The sequence below is a fragment of the Nematostella vectensis genome, chromosome 12 (assembly GCF_932526225.1).
Source record: "Nematostella vectensis chromosome 12, jaNemVect1.1, whole genome shotgun sequence".
Classification (NCBI taxonomy): Eukaryota; Metazoa; Cnidaria; class Anthozoa; order Actiniaria; family Edwardsiidae; genus Nematostella; species Nematostella vectensis.
This window is the reverse complement of record NC_064045.1, coordinates 13,879,619-13,902,937: the sequence shown is the minus strand read 5'-3', so window position 1 is coordinate 13,902,937 and position 23,319 is coordinate 13,879,619. Positions and strand designations below refer to the sequence as shown.

The window sequence follows — 23,319 nt, the reverse complement described above, 5'->3', positions numbered from 1 at the left end:
CAGCTATCTACACCATACACAGCCATCCACAGCTATCCACACCATACACAGCTATCCACACCATCCACACCATCCACAGCTATCCACACCATCCACAGCTATCCACACCATACACAGCCATCCACAGCTATCCACACCATCCACAGCCATCCACACCATACACAGCCATCCACAGCTATCCACACCATCCACATCTATCCACACTATACACAACCATACACAGCTATCTACACCATACACAGCCATCCACAGCTATCCACACCATACACAGCTATCTACACCATACACAGCCATCCACAGCTATCCACAGCTATCTACACCATACACAGCCATCCACACCATACACAGCTATCTACACCATACACAGCTATCCACACCATACACAGCTATCCACACCATACACAACTATCCACACCATACACAGCTATCTACACCATACACACCCATCTACACCATACACAGCTATCCACACCATACACAGCTATCCAGACCATCCACTGCCATACACAGCTATCTACACCATACACAGCTATCCACACCATCCACAGCTATCCACACCATCCACAGCTATCCACACCATCCACAGCTATCCACACCATCCACAGCTATCAACACCATCCACAGCTATCCACACCATTTACAGCCATCCACAGCTATCCACACCATACACAGCTATCCACACCATCCACAGCTATCCACACCATCCACAGCTATCCACACCATACACAGCCATCCACAGCTATCCACACCATACACAGCCATCCACACCATACACAGCCATCCACAGCTATCCACACCATCCACATCTATCCACACTATACACAACCATACACACCATACACAGCTATCCACACCATACACAGCTATCTACACCATACACAGCCACCCACAGCTATGCACACCATACACAGCTATCTACACCATACACAGCCATCCACAGCTATCCACACCATACACAGCTATCCACACCATCCACAGCTATCCACACCATCCACAGCTATCCACACCATCCACAGCTATCCACACCATACACAGCCATCCACAGCTATCCACACCATCCACAGCCATCCACACCATACACAGCCATCCACAGCTATCCACACCATCCACATCTATCCACACTATACACAACCATACACACCATACACAGCTATCTACACCATACACAGCCATCCACAGCTATCCACACCATACACAGCTATCTACACCATACACAGCCATCCACAGCTATCCACAGCTATCTACACCATACACAGCCATCCACACCATACACAGCTATCTACACCATACACAGCTATCCACACCATACACAGCTATCCACACCATACACAACTATCCACACCATACACAGCTATCTACACCATACACACCCATCTACACCATACACAGCTATCCACACCATACACAGCTATCCAGACCATCCACTGCCATACACAGCTATCTACACCATACACAGCTATCCACACCATCCACAGCTATCCACACCATCCACAGCTATCCACACCATCCACAGCTATCCACACCATCCACAGCTATCAACACCATCCACAGCTATCCACACCATTTACAGCCATCCACAGCTATCCACACCATACACAGCTTATCCACACCATCCACATCTATCCACACTATACACAACCATATACAATTTTGACCAAGTTTGTTCCAGGTGCCTTTTTGCAAGTGAAATGTAAAAGGAAAATACAGTACCTCTGGATCTTCAATGCTGATATTGCATTTATGTAACTGTTTAATATCATAAGGTTAATAACAATTTAGCTCTACAACCGAAATTCTTTTTTTTCTCTCTGAGCAATGCTATATTTTCACACATTCATAATTAATAACACATTCAAAGCTGGAAATTACTGCCCGTCATCAGACACATATGATCAAAATTGCCAAATGCCCACCTGCCAATCAGATATTGTCCAGCAAATTGTGTGACATGCTCAAACTTCCATGTATGTTCTTGGCCAGTATATAACAAAATATTTCATACAAAACTTTGGAAGCAGGTAGTTTTTTTTTTCTTTGAAGGGGGGGGGGGGGGGTATAAAACCTGGAGCTCCTTCAGACCCTCCTACCAATCATCTTTCTACTATCTTTTTCTTCCAGACCATATTCACCAGATTTGAACCCAATAGAAGGATGCTTTGGTACTGCAAAGAAATGGATGCTCAGGCACAGGCATATGGCAGAAAGATACCCCAAAAGATGTTTTGAAATGGCACTGTTTAATGTAAGCATAAAAGCAACAGTTTATTTATAGAATAGTCAAATGTTATTTTTTAGTACAGACATCAATCAAACAAGAAATCATTTTAATCACATTATTCCTTAAATTTGAAAAATTGCTTGAACACAAGCTTTGTTTAATTACATGTTTTCAAGATCCACATCAGTGCAATTCATTAGTATTGGATGCATCTGAAAGTATAAACATTGCAAACTAATGTTGAAAGGACCATAATCCCTATAGCAGTACCTATATTGTATTGTACCTATAGGAGCTTCCATCATGAACATAAGGGTGAACAAAAAAAAACATAACAACAAAAAAAACATAACAAACAACATCTTTTTTTTTCAGCTTTCCTCCGAAGTTTGCAGAAACTATGTCCTTGACTGTGGATACGTTTAGCGTGCATAGAACTCAACAAGAAATGTAAACTACCCTTTTATAATATGTATAATGTTGTATTATGTATGATTGCGTGACGTTGTATGACGTCATGGTTTTGAGATAATAAAGTCACTTAGCACTTGACCGTCGTACAATATGGTGGCAGCCCTGAGGACCCGCTAAAAATCAGTTTTTAGCAGCCTAATATCCAAGTAAACAAGTCAGCGTTTTATCTGGGACATTCCGTTGGACAAACCGAAGAAAAACAGGGAAAAAAACTGTGGGAGACACGATCCGTTCGACACTCTGCACAAAAACTTCAGCGAGTATAGTTCAAGCCAAGGGACAACATACCGCCGACTTCAATTCACCGAGCTGGAAAGAAACACAAGAACCACAGAAAGCTACCACACACTGGGAAGTACAATCTACGTCGACTTAACAGCTGAGTTGATTTATTCAAAGAGTATTTTCTGTAAATAAGCTTACAAAGACAAGCTTACCGTTGTCAGAAATAAACTACGACAAGCCGGCAGATTCATCATAAATTCCAACCCTAGAAGCGAGGAATTCCATCCCAAAACAAGTATTTATGGACACTTGCCGTAGTTAGACAGAACTCTAATTATTGCAGTGAGTTAGAGTGGATAAAAGTACCGATTTCCGTAGTTTAGCGCCGTTTTTAGAGACTCGGCGATTGCTTTGAAAAGTTTTCATTCACGAAAATAAAACGTGCCATCGACGTTTTTGACCGCGCGCGGCCTGGGACCGTAACACAGGTATACCGCGCACGCTATAATTTTCTAGTACGATCTTTTTCGCGATTTCGCGACGTTTTTTCGCGCATATTTTTCAGATATTTTTTAAGCGTTATTTACTTCTTAAAATTATCACTCTGTCTTTGTTATTGTGCGAATTTATTTACAGTAATGGCTACATATCAGATCCCAGCCCCACCCCCAATGTCGTTACAGGGAGACGTAGTGGAGAACTGGCGGGACTTCGAATCCTCATGGGACTATTATACCATTGCTACCGATCTAAGGTCGAAATTGACATCCCCTCCAGGCAAGGAAATAGTAGCCGCAACACTTTGCACTGTAATGGGCCCTGAAAGCAAGAAGATAATGAACTCATTACCCACCCTGACCAACGCCGACAGGAAAGACCCGAAGAGGATTATAGAAGAGCTTAGAAAATACTTTGTACCCCAACGCAACGTGCTGTAAGAACGGTTTGTTTTCAACTCTGCAACACAGAAGCCCTCCGAGTCCGTCGACGAATATGTCGTCCGCCTGCGTCATCTAGCCAACTCTTGTGAGTTCGGTGACTTGAAGGACTCTCTCATCCGAGATCAGATAGTCATAGGTACTACCGATGAGAGTGGACGTGAACGCCTTTTAAGGGAACGGCCGGTGCCAAGCCTAGATAAGGTGGTGGAAAGCCTTCGAGCTGCCGAGATCTCAAGAACTCACCGACAAGTGATAAGCGGGAAACCATACTCGAGCCAGACAGAAACCATTCACCATACAGATAAGAGGCAGCCGAACAGAAGAAACAACCAAAGAAAGGGCCGGGGTAACAACGGTAACAACGGTGGACAACAAAAAACAAACGGCAACAAAAGAAGGCAAACCCAAGACCGTAGACCAACAACCCCGGGAAGCCATAACTCCTCCACCTCCTGTCACTGGTGTGGAAAAAAGGCAGACCATGTCAAGAAAGATTGTCCTGCTAAGGATGCAAAGTGCCATAACTGCGGCAAAACAGGCCACTACGCCGTAGTCTGTCGGTCAAACAAACAAGTGCATGAAGTAAATAGAGAAGAGGAAGGAAGCTACCAGGAAGATTACTATTTAGACGACTGCTACTTCATGGGCGAAGTGAGCACCACCAACGATGAATTCTGGTCAGCGGAAGTGCTCATAAACCACAACCCCTGTACCTTGAAACTTGATAGTGGGTCAAAGGTGACAGTGGTTGGCGACAAGGCACCGTGGTTGGAAAACCGGCGACTGGACAAGGTGACAAGCATGTTCAGAGGACCCGGTGGAGTGAACTTGTCCCACTTGATAAAAGGACAGATAACAGACGCCTTATTTGCAGTCGGAGGGAGGACACACCGCGAAAATGTTTACGTCATGAAGAACCAATCTAAGAATCTACTTTCCAAGTCAGCAATCCAGGCACTCCAGCTGGAGTGCAGCAGCAGTGCACAATGTGGAGACCGCCCCTAATTTCAAGGCAGAATTCCCCAAGTTATTCAAAGGGCTGGGCCTCATGAAGGATAAGTACAAGATACCTCTGAAACCGGACGCAGTATCAGTTTGTCTATACACACCCCGACGTGTACCGCACCCACTTCTCCCTAAGGTCAAAGAGAAGCTACTGGCCATGGTTCGTCAGAAGGTAATCTCACCAGTAAGTGAGCCCACAGACTGGTGCTCAGGCATGGTGATCGCTCCCAAGCGCAATGGTGATGTAAGGATCTGCGTTGACCTGACACCGCTGAACAAGGTGGTAAAACGAGAGATCCACCCTATGGCAAGTGTCGACGAGAACTTGGCAAAGCTTAAGGACAGCAAAGTCTTCACCAAGCTAGACGCCAACTCTGGATTTTGGCAAATACCCCTCGACGAGGAGTCTCGGTTGCTCACCACCTTTGTCACACCATTTGGCAGGTACTGCTTCAACCGCCTCCCATTTGGAATCAGCTCAGCCCCTGAGATATTTCAGCGTACCATGTCTCGAATCCTAGAGGGCCTCGATGGCACAGTTTGTCACATGGATGACATCCTCATACATGGGCCGACACAGGAGCTTCACGACAGCCGTGTCCGAAAAGTGTTACAGCGGCTCAAGGACGCTGGAGTCACATTGAACGAGAAATGTGAGTTCTCTAAACAGCGCATGAAGTTTCTCGGGCATGTAATCTCGGAGGATGGGGTAGAAGCAGACCCGGAGAAAACCAAAGCAATCCAAGATTTTCCCCGACCTACCACTGTGACAGAGCTCCAGCGTTTCAATGGTATGGTCAACCAGCTGGCCAAATTTATACCCGACCTAGCAACCATCAATGAGCCCCTACGCCAGCTACTTAAGAAAGAGCAGCAGTGGCTTTGGGATCAGCCTCAGGAAAAGGCCTTTCAGGCGATCAAGACGAAACTGACCTCTACAGATGTGCTGGCACACTACGATCCAAACAAACGAAGCATCGTCGCTGCCGATGCATGCCAGGATGGGCTTGGAGCAGCCTTACTGCAAAGCGACAGCAGCGGTAACCGGCGCCCAATTGCCTTCGCTTCACGCTCTCTAAACGACACGGAGAAGCGATACGCAGTCATCGAGAAGGAGGCGCTGGCCGCCACGTGGGCATGTGAAAAGTTCTCAGACTACATCCTTGGGACACCATTCACCCTAGAAACGGACCACCGCCCACTGGTACCCCTTCTCTCAAGCACAGACCTCTCCAAGCTGCCCCCGAGGGTTTTGAGGTTTCGCCTCCGAATGGCCAGGTATTCACCAGAGGTCACTTACGTGCAAGGAGTGCACCAAAACACAGCGGACGCCCTGTCTCGTGCACCCACAGGCAGTCCCACTCCCCAGGACTTAAAACAAATCGAGGAATTAGAAGAACACAGCGAATCAGTCCTAGAGTCCCTACCTGCAACGGAACGGCGCCTCAAAGACATCCAGGAAGCCCAGGACTGCGACGCCATATGCAAGCAGGTGAAGACCTACTGCTTAGAGGGATGGCCTCCCATTATGCCATCCCTACCACTCCTAAAGCCATACTGGGAGAAGAAGCAACACTTGACGGTCAACCGAGGAATCCTGATGTATGATCACAGGCTAGTTATCCCCTCAAGCATGCAACTAGAGATGCTGAAGACCATTCATGAAGGCCATCTTGGCATTACCAAGTGCCAAGGGCGCGCGAGCTCCTCGGTGTGGTGGCCGCTCATAACCAAGCAGATAGAAGCAATGGTCAACAGATGCCAAACTTGCGCCAAACTTAGACCAGAGCCAAGAGAACCCCTTATGGCGCTGTCTTTCCCAAACCTACCATGGAGCCGGGTCGGTACAGACCTCTTTGAACTAGAGCAGACCGACTACCTTATCGTTGTCGACTACGCAAGCCGATGGTTTGAAATCCGAAAGCTAGGATCAACTACCTCAGCTGCAGTCACGCGCCACATGTGCGAGATCTTTGCTCTGCACGGAATACCGGACACAGTCGTCTCGGATAACGGACCCCAGTATGTTAGCCAGGAATTTACCAACTTTGCCAAGGACATGGGGTTCACCCACATCACCTCCTCTCCACACTACCCACAAGCAAATGGTGAGGTCGAAAGAGCGGTTCAGACCGCCAAGAACATCCTGCAAAAGAACACAAACCCACACCTTGGTCTCCTAGCATACCGTTCTGCCCCCCTGGCAAACGGCCTAACCCCTAGTGAGATTCTGATGGGGCGGAAACTGCGTAACAAGTTGCCATCGGTCCCCGAGAACCTAAAACCCCGAAAGATCGACCAAGAACAGCTGCTTAAGAGAGAACAAGAATATCGAGAGCGCTACTCCAATAACTACAACTCTCGCCACAGAGCTGTGGAACTCCCAACACTCCACCAAGGGGACAAGGTGTTCATAAGGGACCAGCAAAGGTACGGAGAGATAGAGAAGAAACTTGCAGGCCCGAGATCCTACCAACTGGTAACAGAAAATGGCTCAGAGATCAGAAGGAACAGAAGAGCGTTAGTCCATGAACCAGTGGCGACATCTGGAGAGTCCAGCTCCCTACCGAGCCCTTCCAACCGACCCCCAGTACGCGAAGGAGGAGAAGGATCGCCAGGACCTGCTGCGTCTCCCTCCCCTAGCCCATCTAAGGCAGTAGTTAGAAGGTCGGGCAGACTTTTAAAGCCCACTAATAATCCAGACATGATTTATTATTAGTTGGACGTTCACAAGTGTCACTGAACACCTGATTATGATGATTATTTAGTGTGGATGCAAATTAGCATTTAGACCGTTCCAATTCAAGTTTGTTAGTTATAAGTTTATGGACATGATCTTGTGTAAACTGAAAGGGGGATGTTGTATTATGTATGATTGCGTGACGTTGTATGACGTCATGGTTTTGAGATAATAAAGTCACTTAGCACTTGACCGTCGTACAATAATAATGGGTTAAAATGTAAGCAGTATTGGCAGATCCAAACATTAACATTTACAGTACTTGTAGATTACCTCAAATGTAAAGTAAATCACACAAGCATGTACAGTGAGATGTGAGTTGCATTACATTCTAATGACATGCACTAAACTGAGATTGCAGACGACCTGTTAAACCCACGAGCTTTCAATCTGTAGATCTCTGGTACCAGAGAGATACAGTCCTCTTCTGATATCCCAGTTGACATGAGTAGTTGCCTTCCAAATTGTGGATGGATAAATGCTTCTAGCATTGGGCCATAAACGGAACTGTCAGAAAATGTCTTGACATACTTTGGTAACTGAATTGACTCAATCCAGGAGCGACAGTCCGCTTCAGTCATCTGGGCCAGTGCTGTGAAAATATTGACATCACAGTTAATTAATGTAATACTAGTGCTCATGTGAAAGGAACCTGTTCATGTGACTGTGTCATTCATGCAACAACCTATACCCCCCCCCCACACACACACACACACACACAATTGTGGAATTGCCCCCAAAACATTTGGAATTTCCAGAAATAAAAAAGTAAAGGAAATGATTCCAGTATTAATATTGTACCAACTATTGAACAACACGATGTTACAATATAGACATAACATACTATACCTTTGCCTGCAGCAGCATGGGCTGGCATACCAGTTGTTTGCTGCCTTGGGAGCTGTTTGGAGTTCAAATCACTCAATCAGTAATATAAGAGTTAGAGTATAGAGAGGTTTTCATAAACCCCTGAAACACTCTTCGGTTTATTTATCACTAATACACTGTAATGTCACTATGACCAACCTGCAATGCTGTTGATTGTGCCAGCATAATCATTATAGCAGATTGAAGTGTTTCACTCCGTTTTGCTTCTAGAGCCATCATCATTTCAAAGTTACTGTTGCCTGATTGGCTTGACTGGGGTGACCGTTCCTTTTGGGACCCAGGTGATAGCCTTCTGCTCTTGGGTGGTTCTATCACAACAGCAATGTGCTCTTCCCAATTAGGTTCATCATTGACACCTCCACTGTTACCGCTCATTATCTCATCTGTCCAGAGTGTTAGATGTTTAGCACAAAAGCGCCAAAGCACACCTCTTTTCTCCAAATCCTTTACCAGTTGTACATGGGTGGTATTCCAGAGCCTATTTTCATCTGCATTGGCCCCATGTCCAAGCGACGCTTCCTTGTATTCCCTCCAGTGCCACCAGTTTCTCCGGTACCTGTTTAAATTTTTTTTTTCAGTATATTCCATATAGGGCATCTGACAAGATGTGGAAAGTTTCTGATGTGCAATGTGATTAGAGGTCACATTGCATGCTAAATATAGCAAATTGTGTACTGAAAATGCTGTCTTCATTCCTTCATTTCTGGACAAAACTGCAATTCCCTCATGTCATTGTACAACTTTCAAGTTACCATAAAAAGGACAAATATAAATGGAAAAATGCAAGTTCAAACTCTTCCTTTGTCCAACTTCGCACCTTCATTACATATATATCACAAACAATTACAATAATTATTCTAAAATAAATTTATGTACAAGGCATAAAAGACATAATACTCCCCATGAACTATACTTTTCAGCCCAACGTTACCTGCATTTTTGTTGATGCTTATTGCTCGACAGGCGAGTTTGATGTTTCCCCGCTTGTACTCAGCCTTACAGCTCATCACGTCGTCTTCACTGCGTAGAGTTATTGGCTGCTTTTTAGGAGCCAAAAGAGACCCTTCACTGGTGTGTATATCAGTGACGGACACTCATACGATCTTATCAGGGAGATTATTTCTGGCGGTTCAGCTGTGTCACTGACACCATAGCTGTGTATGGTGTGGATGGGTGTGTATGGTGTGGATAGCTGTGTATGGTGTGGATAGCTGTGGATGGTGTGGATAGCTGTGGATAGTGTGGATAGCTGTGGATGGTGTGGATAGCTGTGGATGGCTGTGTATGGTGTAGATAGCTGTGTATGGTGTGGATAGCTGTGGATGGGGCGGATAGCTGTGTATGGTGTAGATAGCTGTGGATGGTGTGGATAGCTGTGGATGGTATGGATGGTGTGGATAGCTGTGGATGGCTGTGTATGGTGTAGATAGCTGTGTATGGTGTATGGCTGTGTATGGTGTGGATAGCTGTGTATGGTGTGGATAGCTGTGTATGGTGTGGATAGCTGTGTATGGTGTGTATGGCTGTGTATAGTGTGGATAGATGTGGATGGTTGTGGATGGTGTGGATAGCTGTGTATGGCTGTGTATGGTGTAGATAGCTGTGTATGGTGTGGATAGCTGTGTATGGTGCGGATACCTGTGGATAGCTGTGTATGGCTGTGTATGGTGTGGATAGCTGTGTATGGTGTAGATAGGTGTGTATGTGGTGTGGATAGCTGTGGATGGCTGTGTATGGTGTGGATAGCTGTGGATGGTGTGGATAGCTGTGTATGGTGTGGATAGCTGTGGATGGTGTGGATAGCTGTGGATGATGTGGATAGCTGTGGATGGTGTGGATAGCTGTGTATGGTGTGGATAGCTGTGTATGGTGTAGATAGCTGTGTATGGTGTGGATAGCTGTGTATGGTTGTGTATAGTGTGGATAGATGTGGATGGTGTGGACAGCTTTGTATGGTGTGGATAGCTGTGGATAGCTGTGTATGGTGTGGATAGCTGTGTATGGTGTGGATAGCTGTGTATGGTGTGGATAGCTGTGTATGGCTGTGTATAGCGTGGATAGCTGTGTATGGTGTGGATGGGTGTGTATGGTGTGGATAGCTGTGTATGGTGTGGATAGCTGTGGATGGTGTGGATAGCTGTGGATGGTGTGGATAGCTGTGGATGGCTGTGTATGGTGTAGATAGCTGTGTATGGTATGGATAGCTGTGGATGGGGTGGATAGCTGTGTATGGTGTAGATAGCTGTGGATGGTGTGGATAGCTGTGGATGGTGTGGATGGTGTGGATAGCTGTGGATGGCTGTGTATGGTGTAGATAGCTGTGTATGGTGTGTATGGCTGTGTATGGTGTGGATAGCTGTGTATGGTGTGGATAGCTGTGTATGGCTGTGTATGGTGTGGATAGCTGTGTATGGTGTGTATGGCTGTGTATGGTGTGGATAGATGTGGATGGTTGTGGATGGTGTGGATAGCTGTGTATGGGGTGGATGGTTGTGTATGGTGTGGATAGTTGTGTATGGTGTGGATAGCTGTGTATGGTGTGGATAGCTGTGGATGGCTGTGTATGGTGTAGATAGCTGTGTATGGTGTGGATAGCTGTGTATGGTGTAGATAGCTGTGTATCGTGTTGATAGCTGTGTATGATACACTTCAGGATGCGTACTTAAAGTACTTACCCAAAATTGTGATCAGATACCGCTGACCGAAGTCGGTATGAAGCGCTGTGGCCTGTTGCTGACAACAGTTTTCTTGCAATTTGTTTAAAAATTACCCCTTTTTCACTACAGGAGTTGCCCTAGGACATCATTATGGGGCATAATTAATGCTGTGCTTATGGACGTTTGCACGCTGAGGTTGATTCCGACAGAGCTGGCAGACCTCGAAATATTAGGGGGGGGGGGGGGGGCAGAGTAAAGTATCACCAAGAAAGTTGGTCATTTAAAATATTGGGGGGGGGGCACGTGCCCCCAATGCCGCACCCCTGCTACGGCCCCGAGGCACGAACACTCTGGCGCTGAGCAGTCGAAGCATAAATTTCTACGTGAGAAGAAACCATTTGCACGCAGATCGTATTCAACACTCGCCGCCCCGCGCGCTTGAAAAAGAAATATTTGAGAAAGATCCTGGAAGATGAATTTGTAGTCCAATTCCTTGCTTTATCGCCCAACCTTTTTTGCGATCAGCTGCTTATTTGCGCTAAATATCAAATAAGCGCCTAATAAGCTGTGGGTGCTACTCAACCAAACATTCAAGAACATTTCCTGGATTTTCTTCCTGGCTGTACACCAAGTATTGTACACAATTAATTTGATCAAGCCGGGGTTATTTACTGAATAAAGTCATTTGACTATAACAAAATAATTTTTTAGGGTCGCCGTAGGACATTTTAGAATTGCGATGGAACAAAAGCATTAAATTAAAAGAATAGAATAAAATCGACCTCCAGGCCGGAAAAATTGTTTAGTGGGGTCATAGAACCGGTAGGGAGGTAATGATTTTCCTTTAAAGGAAGGTACTATGCAGAATTTTGCCGGAAATACAAAATACACGTCGAGGGCCCTCCCTAACAACTTCCTCTTCATAGACAAAAGATTTCCGGTGGTAAACCTGAGTGATTGGTTTATTATATGATTAGATTTTCTGCGTCAACATATCACACGCATCTCTTAGCGGTAAAATACGAAGCTAGAGATATTAATCATACGATCTTCGGGGAAATTGTAAAGTAATTGTAAAGACATTTGGCTCCCACATAAACCGGAAGTGACATATTGTACTTATCATCCAAGAGCCCCGAAGCACTAGCGAAGTGCGATCGATCGGCCTTCGACCCCTTCGTGTTTACACACAAGAGAAGCAATTGGCGTTCAAATGAGCATCAAAATTTGTTGATTTGTCGGAAATTACCTTTATAACAAGCCTTGTTAGCCTTTAAGACATCAACAGACCAGTATGGAGCCCTATTTGTCCAAAGGAATGTACGTGAGGGAGAGAAATCCAATGAATAATTCAGATTGATCGCACATTTGATGTGTCTAGGTGTCTACACATCTGCACCGCAAAACCGCGATCCAATGTCCTGGGCTTCGGCCTGAAGCCTAGATAACTGTGGATCTACCATGGCGAAAGATCAAGAGCTCCTACAAGCTGTAAAAGTAAATGATACTGCCACGGTTCGTAAAATCCTGGCGAAAATCTACTCAGCGAAGTCAAGTAAGTTTCTCTCCACCCCTCGCTAACAATTCACGCTGACACTATTCTGTTTTTACTGTAGCGATTTATTTGTGTATGTATTGGCTAATTCTATCAAAGCACAGCTGTTTTTATGCAGTAAACGATAGCTGGGAGGCTATATTGTCAATATGACGTTGGAGGGAAAATTTCTTGTTTGGCGTGTGTTGTAGTTATTCCTTCGCACGCGACTTTTGTGTTTGACTTTTTTATACACAACAAAAACCTTTACTAATGAGGCAATCAAATGCTTTCAGCGTTAGAGAGGAAATACCACTCCATCTAAAACCAATCTCAACTCTATTATCTACGAGATTCGCTCTAATACTCTGCCTTATTGAGTTTCTACTTTGCCTGACTCAATATTGTGTAAGCGTTATTGAAATCATCAAACAGGAAAATTTCTACTGTCTATCATATAAAAATTCTCGAAAATTGTATTTGCAAATAGAATTAGAGCCCTGCTTTAATTAATTGTTTTTATCCCTTAAAAATTTTATATGTGTGTCGTCCTTATTTTCCAAACGATTGTGACATCCGATAATTTTTTTTTTCGTATTTTGTTAACCCCTAAATATTGTGAAAGGTTAAAGACAAGTCACATAAAATATTACGATTTCTTTCCTGGTGTGTAAAATCTCCATAATTAAGTAAATGCAACATATGTTATAATACATTATTTATTAAACTTAATGGTTTTACTAATGGCACGGAGCGCGATAAAACTAAAATGTATTCGATATGATGGCTTGGGTTCAGTAATAAACATTTACAAATGTGTTATTTTAAAATTTCACCCATATTGTCTCCCAGAATTATTAATATGAATAAATATTTAAAATCTTTACTGTATATTTAATTCAAGCTTAGCTTATGTATCTGATAGGATATTTTGACAACACTTGTTAATCTGTTTAATATTTTCAAATATGAAACAGAAATATTAAACCAAAAAGAGTCAGTTTCTCATTCCTCAGATTATATCCTGTACACTCAAATAGATTGAGTAACATCGATGGAATCGGTTCCCTTGAGGAATTTTGTAATAATAGTCAAACTATCAGGCTTCTCAGTCGTCTAAAATATCTTGTTCTGATAGTGCAGTATACATTTCTTTTAAATGACTATTAACTTTTTTCTTGATAATACGACACCTCTAATTAGGTAATTATTTTACATTATGTAAAATCCTAGACATAATGCTTTTAGCTCACTGAACTGGTATGGCTCCAGATAATTTTTGATATTTTCAGTGCTGAATATATAATAATGATTTCATTGGTTACATAGATTTACGTAGCTTATAAAGTGTAAATGCACAGGCTTTTTTGTAAGGTTAAAACCTGTTATATAAAGTTAACTCATAAAAGAAATATTCCCTAATACCAGCTGCTATTATTTGTTTGCCACACAAGCCATAAAACCCCTTAGTATATTTTTTCTAGAAAGTTGTACTTTATTATTTTCAAAAGCGATGTATAATTAATATCTTTTCTTTTGTCATACATCTTTGCCATGTCAACCATGCTTTAACCACAAATGTTGTATTTTTTCAATAGAATAAGTATCAAAATATTATGTTAAGACCTATGAACACAAAATAAGCTAAAAACAATGTCTCCTTTTAATGATATACTGTTGTGTTAAAAATAGCTGTCACTATATTAAATTAGCTTTAAAATGTTAACCCCCTCAGAGCCTGATATCCAATGTGTGGCATGACCAAAACATGTTGGTTTATTTACAGCATAGGTCTTTGACATGCATAATCATTATTTCTTATTTTAAATGACAATCCTTGTCAGTAATCAATCAATATAGAAAAACATGCAAAGTGCAAAACATACGATAATAATTCAATTCCATAAGGTTTTTCCAGTTTATACTTGTATTATTTGCAATTAACACTTTTCTTGTTTTTTTTTTTCAGAAAAAGGGTCAAAATCCAAATATAACTTAAATTTTCAAGATGAAGATGGGTGAGTTCCTATGAAATATCATTATCTATGTTTAAATTTGTCTTCTATGTGCTTCTATATATGCACCCTTCATATTTGTTGCTATTATCATCCTCATCATGTTATAATTATTTTAAAAAATGTCTCCTTATTATCAGAATAATATCTGATCTTGAGTAGGTAATAAAATTCATTTTATAAAGCTTTAAAATGGTCACACTTTCACATACTTTTTCCAGATTCACAGCACTACACCATGCCTCCCTCACAGGAAACACAGAGATTGTCATGGCCTTACTGGACATGCAATGTAATGTCAATGCAAGGGATAAAAAAGGTAGGTCAAAATGCCCCCAAAAGACCCCCATTAAGATAGGCGTGAATAGCTACATTATTCATTATATTATTGGGTGGGATATTTAGCCAATGGGGTACTCCCCATATCCAAGTCATATTTTTTAGGGGTCCGGTATTTTTATAATAATATAATAATAAAGACTTTATTTAAAATGAGGGTGACACATAATAGCATAGCTAATAAACTTGTGGCCCTCCCTTAAATATATAATATATACAAATCCGACTATGTTATAAAAATTCTAAAAATACTATATTAAAAATTAACAATAAATAACAAAAATTATATGATAAAATGGTGCAAAAGACGCTGCTCCGAAAACGCCCTATCTCTTAGAGATTTCTTGAAGGGCCCAGGTTGTTCGATTCGCCTTGTTGTAATATGGAGACTGTTCCAAAGGCGGGTGGCAGAAACGGAAAAAGTGCGCCCGCCTTCTGTCTCCCTACTGTATTTCGGGCAGCGTATATTAAAATTTGCATAGCGGGTGGATCTACTATGTACAAAACTATAAAGTTTCTGATGCTCGCTTAAAAATAAAGGTACGTGTAAGGTTGCCGTGTATCTGTTTATGTACAAGAGCGCACTTACTAATTATTTATTGGTTGCCTTAACAAAATTTCTGCAAGAAAAAAAATTAGGGGGCCATTCCGAACAATGACCATGTCACACAGCTTTTTCTGTCATTGGTGTTTTAGGGTCAAGTGGTTTTTTTATGGTTGTCAAGTTTACATCTTGGTATTTTTAGGGGGACTTGGATGATTCTCAAACCACCTACAAGTGGTCGTATTATTCACTGGGCCCACAGTAATTGGCTTATAGCTGTTGCGATTTCCCTGCCATTTGTCGTGAAAATTTCGTAATTTTCTTACTCATGTTTGATGGCAAAGCTGATAAAATTTTTAATGGCACTCCTAAACAAGAATACTAATTACAGCTTTCAAAGAAAGTCATGAATGTATCTTGTATCTGCATCATATTGTAATACTAAAAGTGTGACTCTAACTTACACAGGAATGTCTCCACTTCACCTGTCTGCCTGGGCAGGAAAGGCTCAGATTGCTAAGCTCCTGATACAAGCGCGGTCATGTGTCAACCTTTGCTCTGACAGTGGTGAAACCCCTCTTCATCTCGCATGCCAGCACTGCAATGTGGGTGTGGTGGAGGTTCTTCTGGAGGCAAATGTAGACGCAACTGTAATCAACAAGAATGGGGAGTCAGCCTTAGACCTTGCCTGCAGATTTGGTCACATCCATGTGAGTTGTCCACTTATTCCTCAGGGGGGGATTTAGGGGTTGGCCAAGCAAGCCCTACCCCCTTTCCCCCCCTCCAGGGACGGATCTAGGGGTCTGCCAAGCAAGCCCTACCCCCCATGGACGGATCTAGGGGTTGGCCAAGCAAGCCCTACCCCCCCCCCCCCCCAGGGACGGATCTAGGGGTCTGCCAAGCAAGCCCAACCCCCCCCCCCATGGACCTATCTAGGGGTTGGCCAAGCAAGCCCTAACCCCCCCCCCCCCCCCCCCCAGGGACGGATCTAGGGGTCTGCCAAGCAAGCCCTACCCCCCCCCCCAATGGACCTATCTAGGGGTTGGCCAAGCAAGCCCTAACCCCCCCCCCCCCCCCCCCCCCCCAGGGACGGATCTAGGGGTCAGCCAAGCAAGCCCTACTCCCCTTTTTTCAGATATTTGGCTTAAAAAAAACAACAAGAAATTTAAAGAAATCCATGAAAGAACAATGAATCCCCCCATTTATGAAACCCTTGCTCCCCCCCCTTTTTGGAACAGGATCCGCCCTTGTTCCTATTCCACCTATATGACTTTCTTCTGCCTAGGCATAACTCTCTTTCTAACTATCCATGACCATAGCTAGCATGCTTTGAGCATTCCTTTTATTTGCTTAGGAGGAGGGCAGATGCCATGTTCTTTAATGTCTTTTGCAAAAATTCGGATTTCTGCTACAGCCCTGCTCATCCTCTGTCTGCCCTGCTCATCCTCTGTCTGCCCTGCTCATCCTCTGTCTGCCCTGCTCATCCTCTGTCTGCCCTGCTTATCCTCTGTCTGCCCTGCTCATCCTCTGTCTGCCCTGCTTATCCTCTGTCTGCCCTGCTCATCCTCTGTCTGCCCTGCTTATCCTCTGTCTGCCCTGCTCATCCTCTGTCTGACCATCTGTATGTGACTGTCAATCAGTTTTTCATTTTTTATTTCAATCATCTCTTCTGTCTGGCTGTTTACTTGAATCTCTCTATGTACAGGTTGTTGATCTATTACTGAGGTGTAAAGACAGTGAGAAGCTGTTAGCCCTGTATGATGAAAACCCACGCAGCGCTGACCCCCCTTTACACATCTCCTGCAAGACAGGCCGAGAGGAAATAGTTATGTAAGTACCAAACAAACAAACAAACAAACAAACAAACACAAGAAAATGTTCCACGTATTTGCCATATGTTCTTGTGGAGAAGCTCAGTAGTAAAGATGGGATTATTATTTACCCAGAATGCTCCTTGAGGCTGGTGCTGACATCAATCAGAGTGGAGCCAATGGAACAGCGCTTCACGAAGCTGCCCTCTACGGCAAGACAGACGTGGTGAAGATACTGCTTGATGTATGTTATCACTTTAAGTGACATCATTTCTTTATACATTTCTCAAGTTTATAATCTCATCAACATCTGCCCAAAGCAAATTTTGAATTGGGTATACCCATTAAATAGAATGAAATGTTAGAATACCAATCAGTGCCTTGCACTAAGGAGTCACATGACTTTTGAGTGGCAAATTCAAGAATAATAAGCATAGGAATGGCTGCGGCTCAAACTATATTGATGCAGGAATTGCAAGATTGCACTGTCAAGCATGTTATTAGGGTCTTTTCGCTCACATCTTGGTTTTGTTGACAGCATGGTGCTGATGTGAGTATTACTAACGAGGAGGGTTACACCCCTTTGGACTTGGTGGAACAGTTCACATCTTCACGAGCATCGGCAGACATCAAGAACCTCTTGCGAGGTGAGCCTGACAACAATTCCATCATGGGTGGCATGCATTGCTCAGTGACGCAGCCTGCACTTCTCAAGATGCCTGGAAAATCGCAAAGTGACGGCAAAGGAATCGCATGATTGAGCATAGCGTGACTATAACCCATAAATTATATTGTTTGTTTCTTGCCATTTTCAGATCTCAACAAAAACTGAAAAGTGTTAGCAAAACTGTTACATACGTGACTTAGCATTGCGTGACATAACATTACGTGACTATTATCCATAAATGTATTTTTGTTACCTTGCCATTTTCAGATGCAAGCAAAAACCGCAAAGTGACGGCAAAAGCGCTGCGTGACTACTGCAACGTATACGACCCAACCTGCTTATCATTTAAAACTGGTGACGTCATTGAGGTGAGTTTACAAGCGAATTTTGTGATACCATGTTCAGCGAATATGTTTTTCATGCATACTGATTGGTCATCGATTAGATTGGTTGACATGATAATCGAATAGCATGCTGGGGCAATTCATGTTGAATAACGTCCCCCTAAAATCACCCAAGCATGCTGTTCGCGCATCAACTCCATCCAGCGAACGTGAGAATAACTAATACAACACTGGTTATTGTAATCTGTGTCAAGCAGCAAGCAATTAATTGAACATTTCGCATTTAAAGTAGGCTGAGAATCATTAAAATGAAAAGCGATTGACTTTTAAATATATTAAAATATATTGAAGTATGCCCTTGCGCCACCGTTTTTTCTGTGATTGTTTAAAGCAGCCTTCCTTGAATCTTCAATGAGAAATCTCCTCCTGAGTTTGAACGAAAAAGAAATATGTACTTCTGCATTCACAGTTAGTTAGCTGCGTGCAGTTGATATAGATGTGCACGCTAACACTTTATTTTCCCTGTAGATAATAGAGCAGAATGAATCTGGTAGATGGAAAGGAAAGATTTTTGTTGGAAAGGTAAGGAATTAAAATCTCACATTGAGTAAGATCCATTTCCTGTTGTATGTTGAGGTTTGTGATTTCTTTTATAGAAAGAAACCATAGGGTATTTCCCGGCCTCGATGGTTAAGCTGGCAAATCCACGACGGCAATCGAGTAAGAACGCATGAACTGACACCGTCCCAAACCCTAATCCTACACGAAGTACTGACCATGTGTATTACATGAAGTACTGACCCATCTGTAGTTTTTCATGTTCTCCTCAGTCTCCTCTAATGGCTGATTGTTGAGTAAACCTTGGCCCACGAAAACTCATGACACTACCCCTTTAATAAGTCACCCATTTGCGTTTTCAGTGCGATCTTCGTCGATAATGAGGGACTCTGCAGTGCCCCCCATCGGCAAGTACGAAATGGTGGCCCTGGCCAGCGGTAAGTCATATAATGTCATGCACCAACATCTTTCTATAAGGAAAAACCGTAAGGGAGCGGTCATTAATTACTGAGGGGGGCAATTTTGCAGAACCCTGGGCTCAAAAATTTTGCCCCCCCCCCTCAAATCCAAGCCCAAATATCGTGACTCCCCCTCCCCCCTAGACCGGGCGCCAAAAATGGCAACCCCTCCACCCACCCACCTACCATTACCATCTCCACATTTTTATATTCAATGATTATATTTCTTTAAAACCAAACAGACTTGATATACATACTTGAGTGTAACTGAATATAACCTTTACTAAGATATTGATCGGCTAGCATGGCAATTTGAATCTTCACTTTCGCTAATAAACAACAAATACTACGTCGTCGACGACGTTAACAAAGACATTCTTGGTTTCGCAACATTTTAAAGTATTCGTTTTGTTCAACTGTATAGAACGGCAGCTTTGTCTGTCTTTGTCTGTCTGAGGGATTCTCAAAATTTATTTATAAAAAAACAAGATTGGTACCTTAACAATTTGGAACTAGATATACAATAGTAGGAAACAATATAATGGAAATAAAATTTCCATTTGAACAATGACTCTCTTTCTCAGTATTATATTAAAACTAGACTTAAATCGGCGCCCCAAAAAATGTGACCCGCCCTTTAATGACAGCCCAAAAAAATGTTACCCCCTAAATCGGCGCCCAAAAAAGCGTACCCCTTCCCCTACATATTCCCCCCCACCCCCCGAAGTAATTAATGACCGCCTAAGTTCCCTGGAAGATCGCTGGTATCGACAAGAACAGTCCAGGCTCGATATGTTCCATCATGGACACACTGGGCGAGTGGATGGTAACGTAACTCTTACCAAATGTTCAACGATGATAGGGTTTTTTCGTTACAAAGGTTCAAGAGCTAAGCTTTTCTCTTATTTGAGAATTGTGAGCTTCTTGTGATCTGCGGTACCCAAGAGCCTCATCTCCATGAACTAGCCACAGTTCTTTCTCGTCATATCGAGTTCAGCTGTTAGTGACACATCGTCGCTCGGTTGTTGACTCGGTTGGTGTTACGCAAAATTATATCAAACAAATGGAAATTAAAATACCTAACTAAATTCTTCATCGATATTTTTCTTTTTCAAGTCTTAAGTTTCTTTTTGTTCTTTATCGTAGCTTCCCATCCGCTCGGTCCCAGGCCCCGAATGAGCAGCTTCGGTAAATCCAACAAAAAGGCTCGTGTTAGGTCTCCACGCGAAGAGACTGGGGAAGAGTGCTTGTCGCCCCAGTCTCCTTCCAAACATCCTGAGCCGGCGCCGATAGCTAACGGCCTCCAAGACAGTGAGCTCTTTCGGAACCAGCAGTCACTGCAATACGTGGAGGTGTCGGTTGATAGGTCTCACCCCTCCCCTGCAAGTCCATCTCACGGACCCATGTCCCCCCGGACCCAGTATGCCGAGGTGGTGCTGGCGCCATCTGAGAATGGAGTGAGTGAGTTAGAGGAGGGAATTGACGCGCCAAGGCTACCCATGAAGCTTAAAGGACACGATAGTAATGACGGGGAGTCAAGCGGAATGGGTGGAGAACCCGGCAATGACATATGGGTCCAGAGGGGGGAGCCAGAGGGGAGCAGGCTTCACCCCATGACGGAGGGAGAGAAAGGCGAAGCTGTAGTAAGGCCGCGCCTACCAACACCTATTCACGCCCAGAATCAGAACGATGTCAGGGATCCCACGCGGCGAGACTCCAAGAGTTCACGGACATCACAGCAATCATTGGGAGAGGCTTCAAAGCATTTTGAAGAGAATGATGAAGTTGTTGTCGAGCCCTTTGAGGTGTCGCTGAAGCCAGCTAGCGCGACATCATCGTCAAGAAGCCCCCCAGAGCCCTTTGAGCTGAGGAAGGCCCTTCCTAAGCACGAGTCTCCTTCCCCACCTTCTCGAGTACCACCGCAACCTGAAACCGCACCAAAACCTTTTTCCAACATAACACCCCCAGAGGTTAGGCCTTCCCTACCCGGAACACCCCCTGAGACTAATACCAAACCCCCTCTCGCTCCTTACCCTCCCAAGACATCACCCAAGACCACACCCAAGCCCCACATCCCGCCAGCACCCTCCAGGCCACCTCCACAGCTCCCCCCTGAAGCCTCCAAGGCGGTCCCTACCCGCTTAGCCGCGGGATCGGGTTCTCCTGCTCGGATACACAGCCCTGAGCTGTCGCGCAAGGGGTACGAGGATATGAACTTGTCTCCGACTAAAGAGGAGCCGGACCACTCCCTCCCTCAAAGGGGAATGCCTCCGCGAATGTTGGACTTTAGAGAACACTTGAACACAGGGTGAGTGTTAATAAGCTATGTTATTCTCCCACAGTAGATTAAGGCGAAATGCAGCTTTTGGGCCCACTCCCAATCTGCAACCTGGAAAGCCTGTTAAACCGGTTCTTAAATTGTAGGCAATTGACAGTGTTATTTACTTGATATTCCCTCTTTCCCCCCTAAGCGTTGTAGTTCACAAATTGTAGCCGATCGACCCGCGTTATTTACTTGATACTCCCCCTTTCCCCCTAATCATTGTTGAACACCTTGAACATTTATGCACACTGTGTTAGCATTTCAAGGACAAATTCCAAGGACGTACGACATGTGACATTTTAGCGCGCGATAATGTGTTTCAACAGGTTTTGACGAGCTCAAGCTTTTAGTATAAATTCTGGATAATTTATGCCGAAATTGCCTTTTAAACTTGGTTTCCTTGGTTTCAGCCTAGGTTACTAGCCCAAAAAAGAGAAAGGTATTCTGTTGTTTATCTTTTTTTTTTTTTTTCTTGGGCCGGCTGTCAGACTGTTTTAGCTCATTTTACGCTTCGAATCCATTAGGGCTGTCATTTGACGCCTGGGGACGAAGCTATCATAGTTATCATTGTGTGTATTCCGAACAAGAGGCTCTAGAGATTCTAATGGGTAACCCACGAGTTACTGTTCTCGGCCAATCAAGTCGCATATGTATATTGCAGCGTCAATTACGTTTACATCATCGTCACTTTTGTTTCTGCATTTACCCCTCGTAGATTAAGCACGCCCGAAAGAAGACAGCCTCTCGCCTACGAGAACGTCGAAGTAAAAGCATCGCGTGGGAAAACTGTGCCTCAGAGCATGCTCATTACAGAGGTGGACCAGGGCGAAAACAACGAGGAGTACGTTACCGTCAACCGCGGGGTGTCTCCAACACCACCGGAGTATGGGACCCCTCTCAAGCCCTGCTACGAAAACGTCCATCAGGAATTCGAAGGGTCCAGCAGCGCTAGCGATATTTCGTATGAACCAATGGGAGAAGACAAAAGGGATTATGAATCAATGAGCGAAAAGACTAAAAACGCAGATAGCGTGCAAGGCCCTAGAACTGTGAAGGCCACTAATCTTGATGATGTGCAGGCCGCTTTAGATTATGAGTCCATGGGTACAAGAGGGCCCCTGTCGGAGTACGAGCCTGTGAGTGAGAGTGGAACGGTGATGAGAAAGGTTGTCCGCGGAAGCGAGGCTAAGGGTGGTCCTGGAAAGAGCTATGAGAATGTTGCAATCAAGAGCAGTCACGCGACAGGTGAGTCACGCCATTGATGCGTCACGCAGCACAGTTATGATCAAATCGTCTTGCTTCGGCCCAGACTAAATAACGTACCAGAGTCGCACTGTTCTGGTTCGGTTGAGGTTCGTTAATAGAGATGGTCCAAAATAAACGTTTATCGAGTCCCTTTATTAATTCAGTTTCGTGCAGTTTCAATAAATAAGACTTTTCATTTTATCAAAACAGATAAAGGTCTGTGTAAAACCAGATTAAAACCATTTTTTTCCCCAGAACCCCAACCCCCCTCTTACTATTGTTAGGTTTTGGAGGGCCTTCTTTTAGAGCCATCATAACTTAACTTCAACACCC

General features: G+C 43.9%; 2 protein-coding genes, 1 long non-coding RNA gene and 1 pseudogene across 4 annotated transcripts; 3 read left to right on the top strand and 1 right to left on the bottom strand.

The window, feature by feature from the left end:
* The first annotated feature begins 1,652 nt into the window (after positions 1–1,652).
* Positions 1,653–2,768, top strand: LOC5513331. 2 transcript variants are annotated; one of them, XR_007305270.1, is made up of 3 exons: positions 1,653–1,763; positions 2,119–2,242; positions 2,594–2,768. It is a non-coding gene; the product is annotated as an uncharacterized LOC5513331 (long non-coding RNA). The 2 variants fall into 2 exon arrangements; XR_007305269.1 differs by lacking the exon at positions 1,653–1,763 and having other exon boundaries at positions 1,783–2,242.
* Positions 2,769–4,906: 2,138 nt separating this feature from the next.
* LOC116614096 (uncharacterized protein K02A2.6-like) lies at positions 4,907–7,582 on the top strand. Its single transcript, XM_048719435.1, has one exon. It carries the CDS (start codon positions 4,907–4,909, stop codon positions 7,580–7,582), a length of 2,676 nt encoding a protein of 891 aa, XP_048575392.1.
* Positions 7,583–7,870: 288 nt separating this feature from the next.
* Positions 7,871–12,611, bottom strand: LOC116618766 (annotated as a pseudogene).
* Positions 12,141–22,180, top strand: LOC116603686 (caskin-2). Its single transcript, XM_048719415.1, has 13 exons — positions 12,141–12,703; positions 14,652–14,700; positions 14,919–15,016; positions 16,049–16,290; positions 17,286–17,410; positions 17,527–17,635; positions 17,930–18,038; positions 18,326–18,426; positions 18,931–18,984; positions 19,059–19,122; positions 19,323–19,397; positions 20,565–21,726; positions 22,152–22,180. Exons 1-13 carry the CDS (start codon positions 12,610–12,612, stop codon positions 22,162–22,164), a joined length of 2,295 nt encoding a protein of 764 aa, XP_048575372.1. The 5' UTR covers positions 12,141–12,609; the 3' UTR covers positions 22,165–22,180.
* Positions 22,181–23,319: the final 1,139 nt, after the last annotated feature.

Bases quoted from the DNA above. Each gene is read 5' to 3' on its own strand.
- LOC116614096 (XM_048719435.1), top strand. From the start codon at position 4,907: ATGAAGGATAAGTACAAGATACCTCTGAAACCGGACGCAGTATCAGTT.
- LOC116603686 (XM_048719415.1), top strand. From the start codon at position 12,610: ATGGCGAAAGATCAAGAGCTCCTACAAGCTGTAAAAGTAAATGATACT. The intron at 15,017-16,048 runs GTAGGTCAAAAT...TAACTTACACAG, and splicing joins CAATGCAAGGGATAAAAAAG to GAATGTCTCCACTTCACCTG. The intron at 16,291-17,285 runs GTGAGTTGTCCA...CTCTATGTACAG, and splicing joins GCAGATTTGGTCACATCCAT to GTTGTTGATCTATTACTGAG.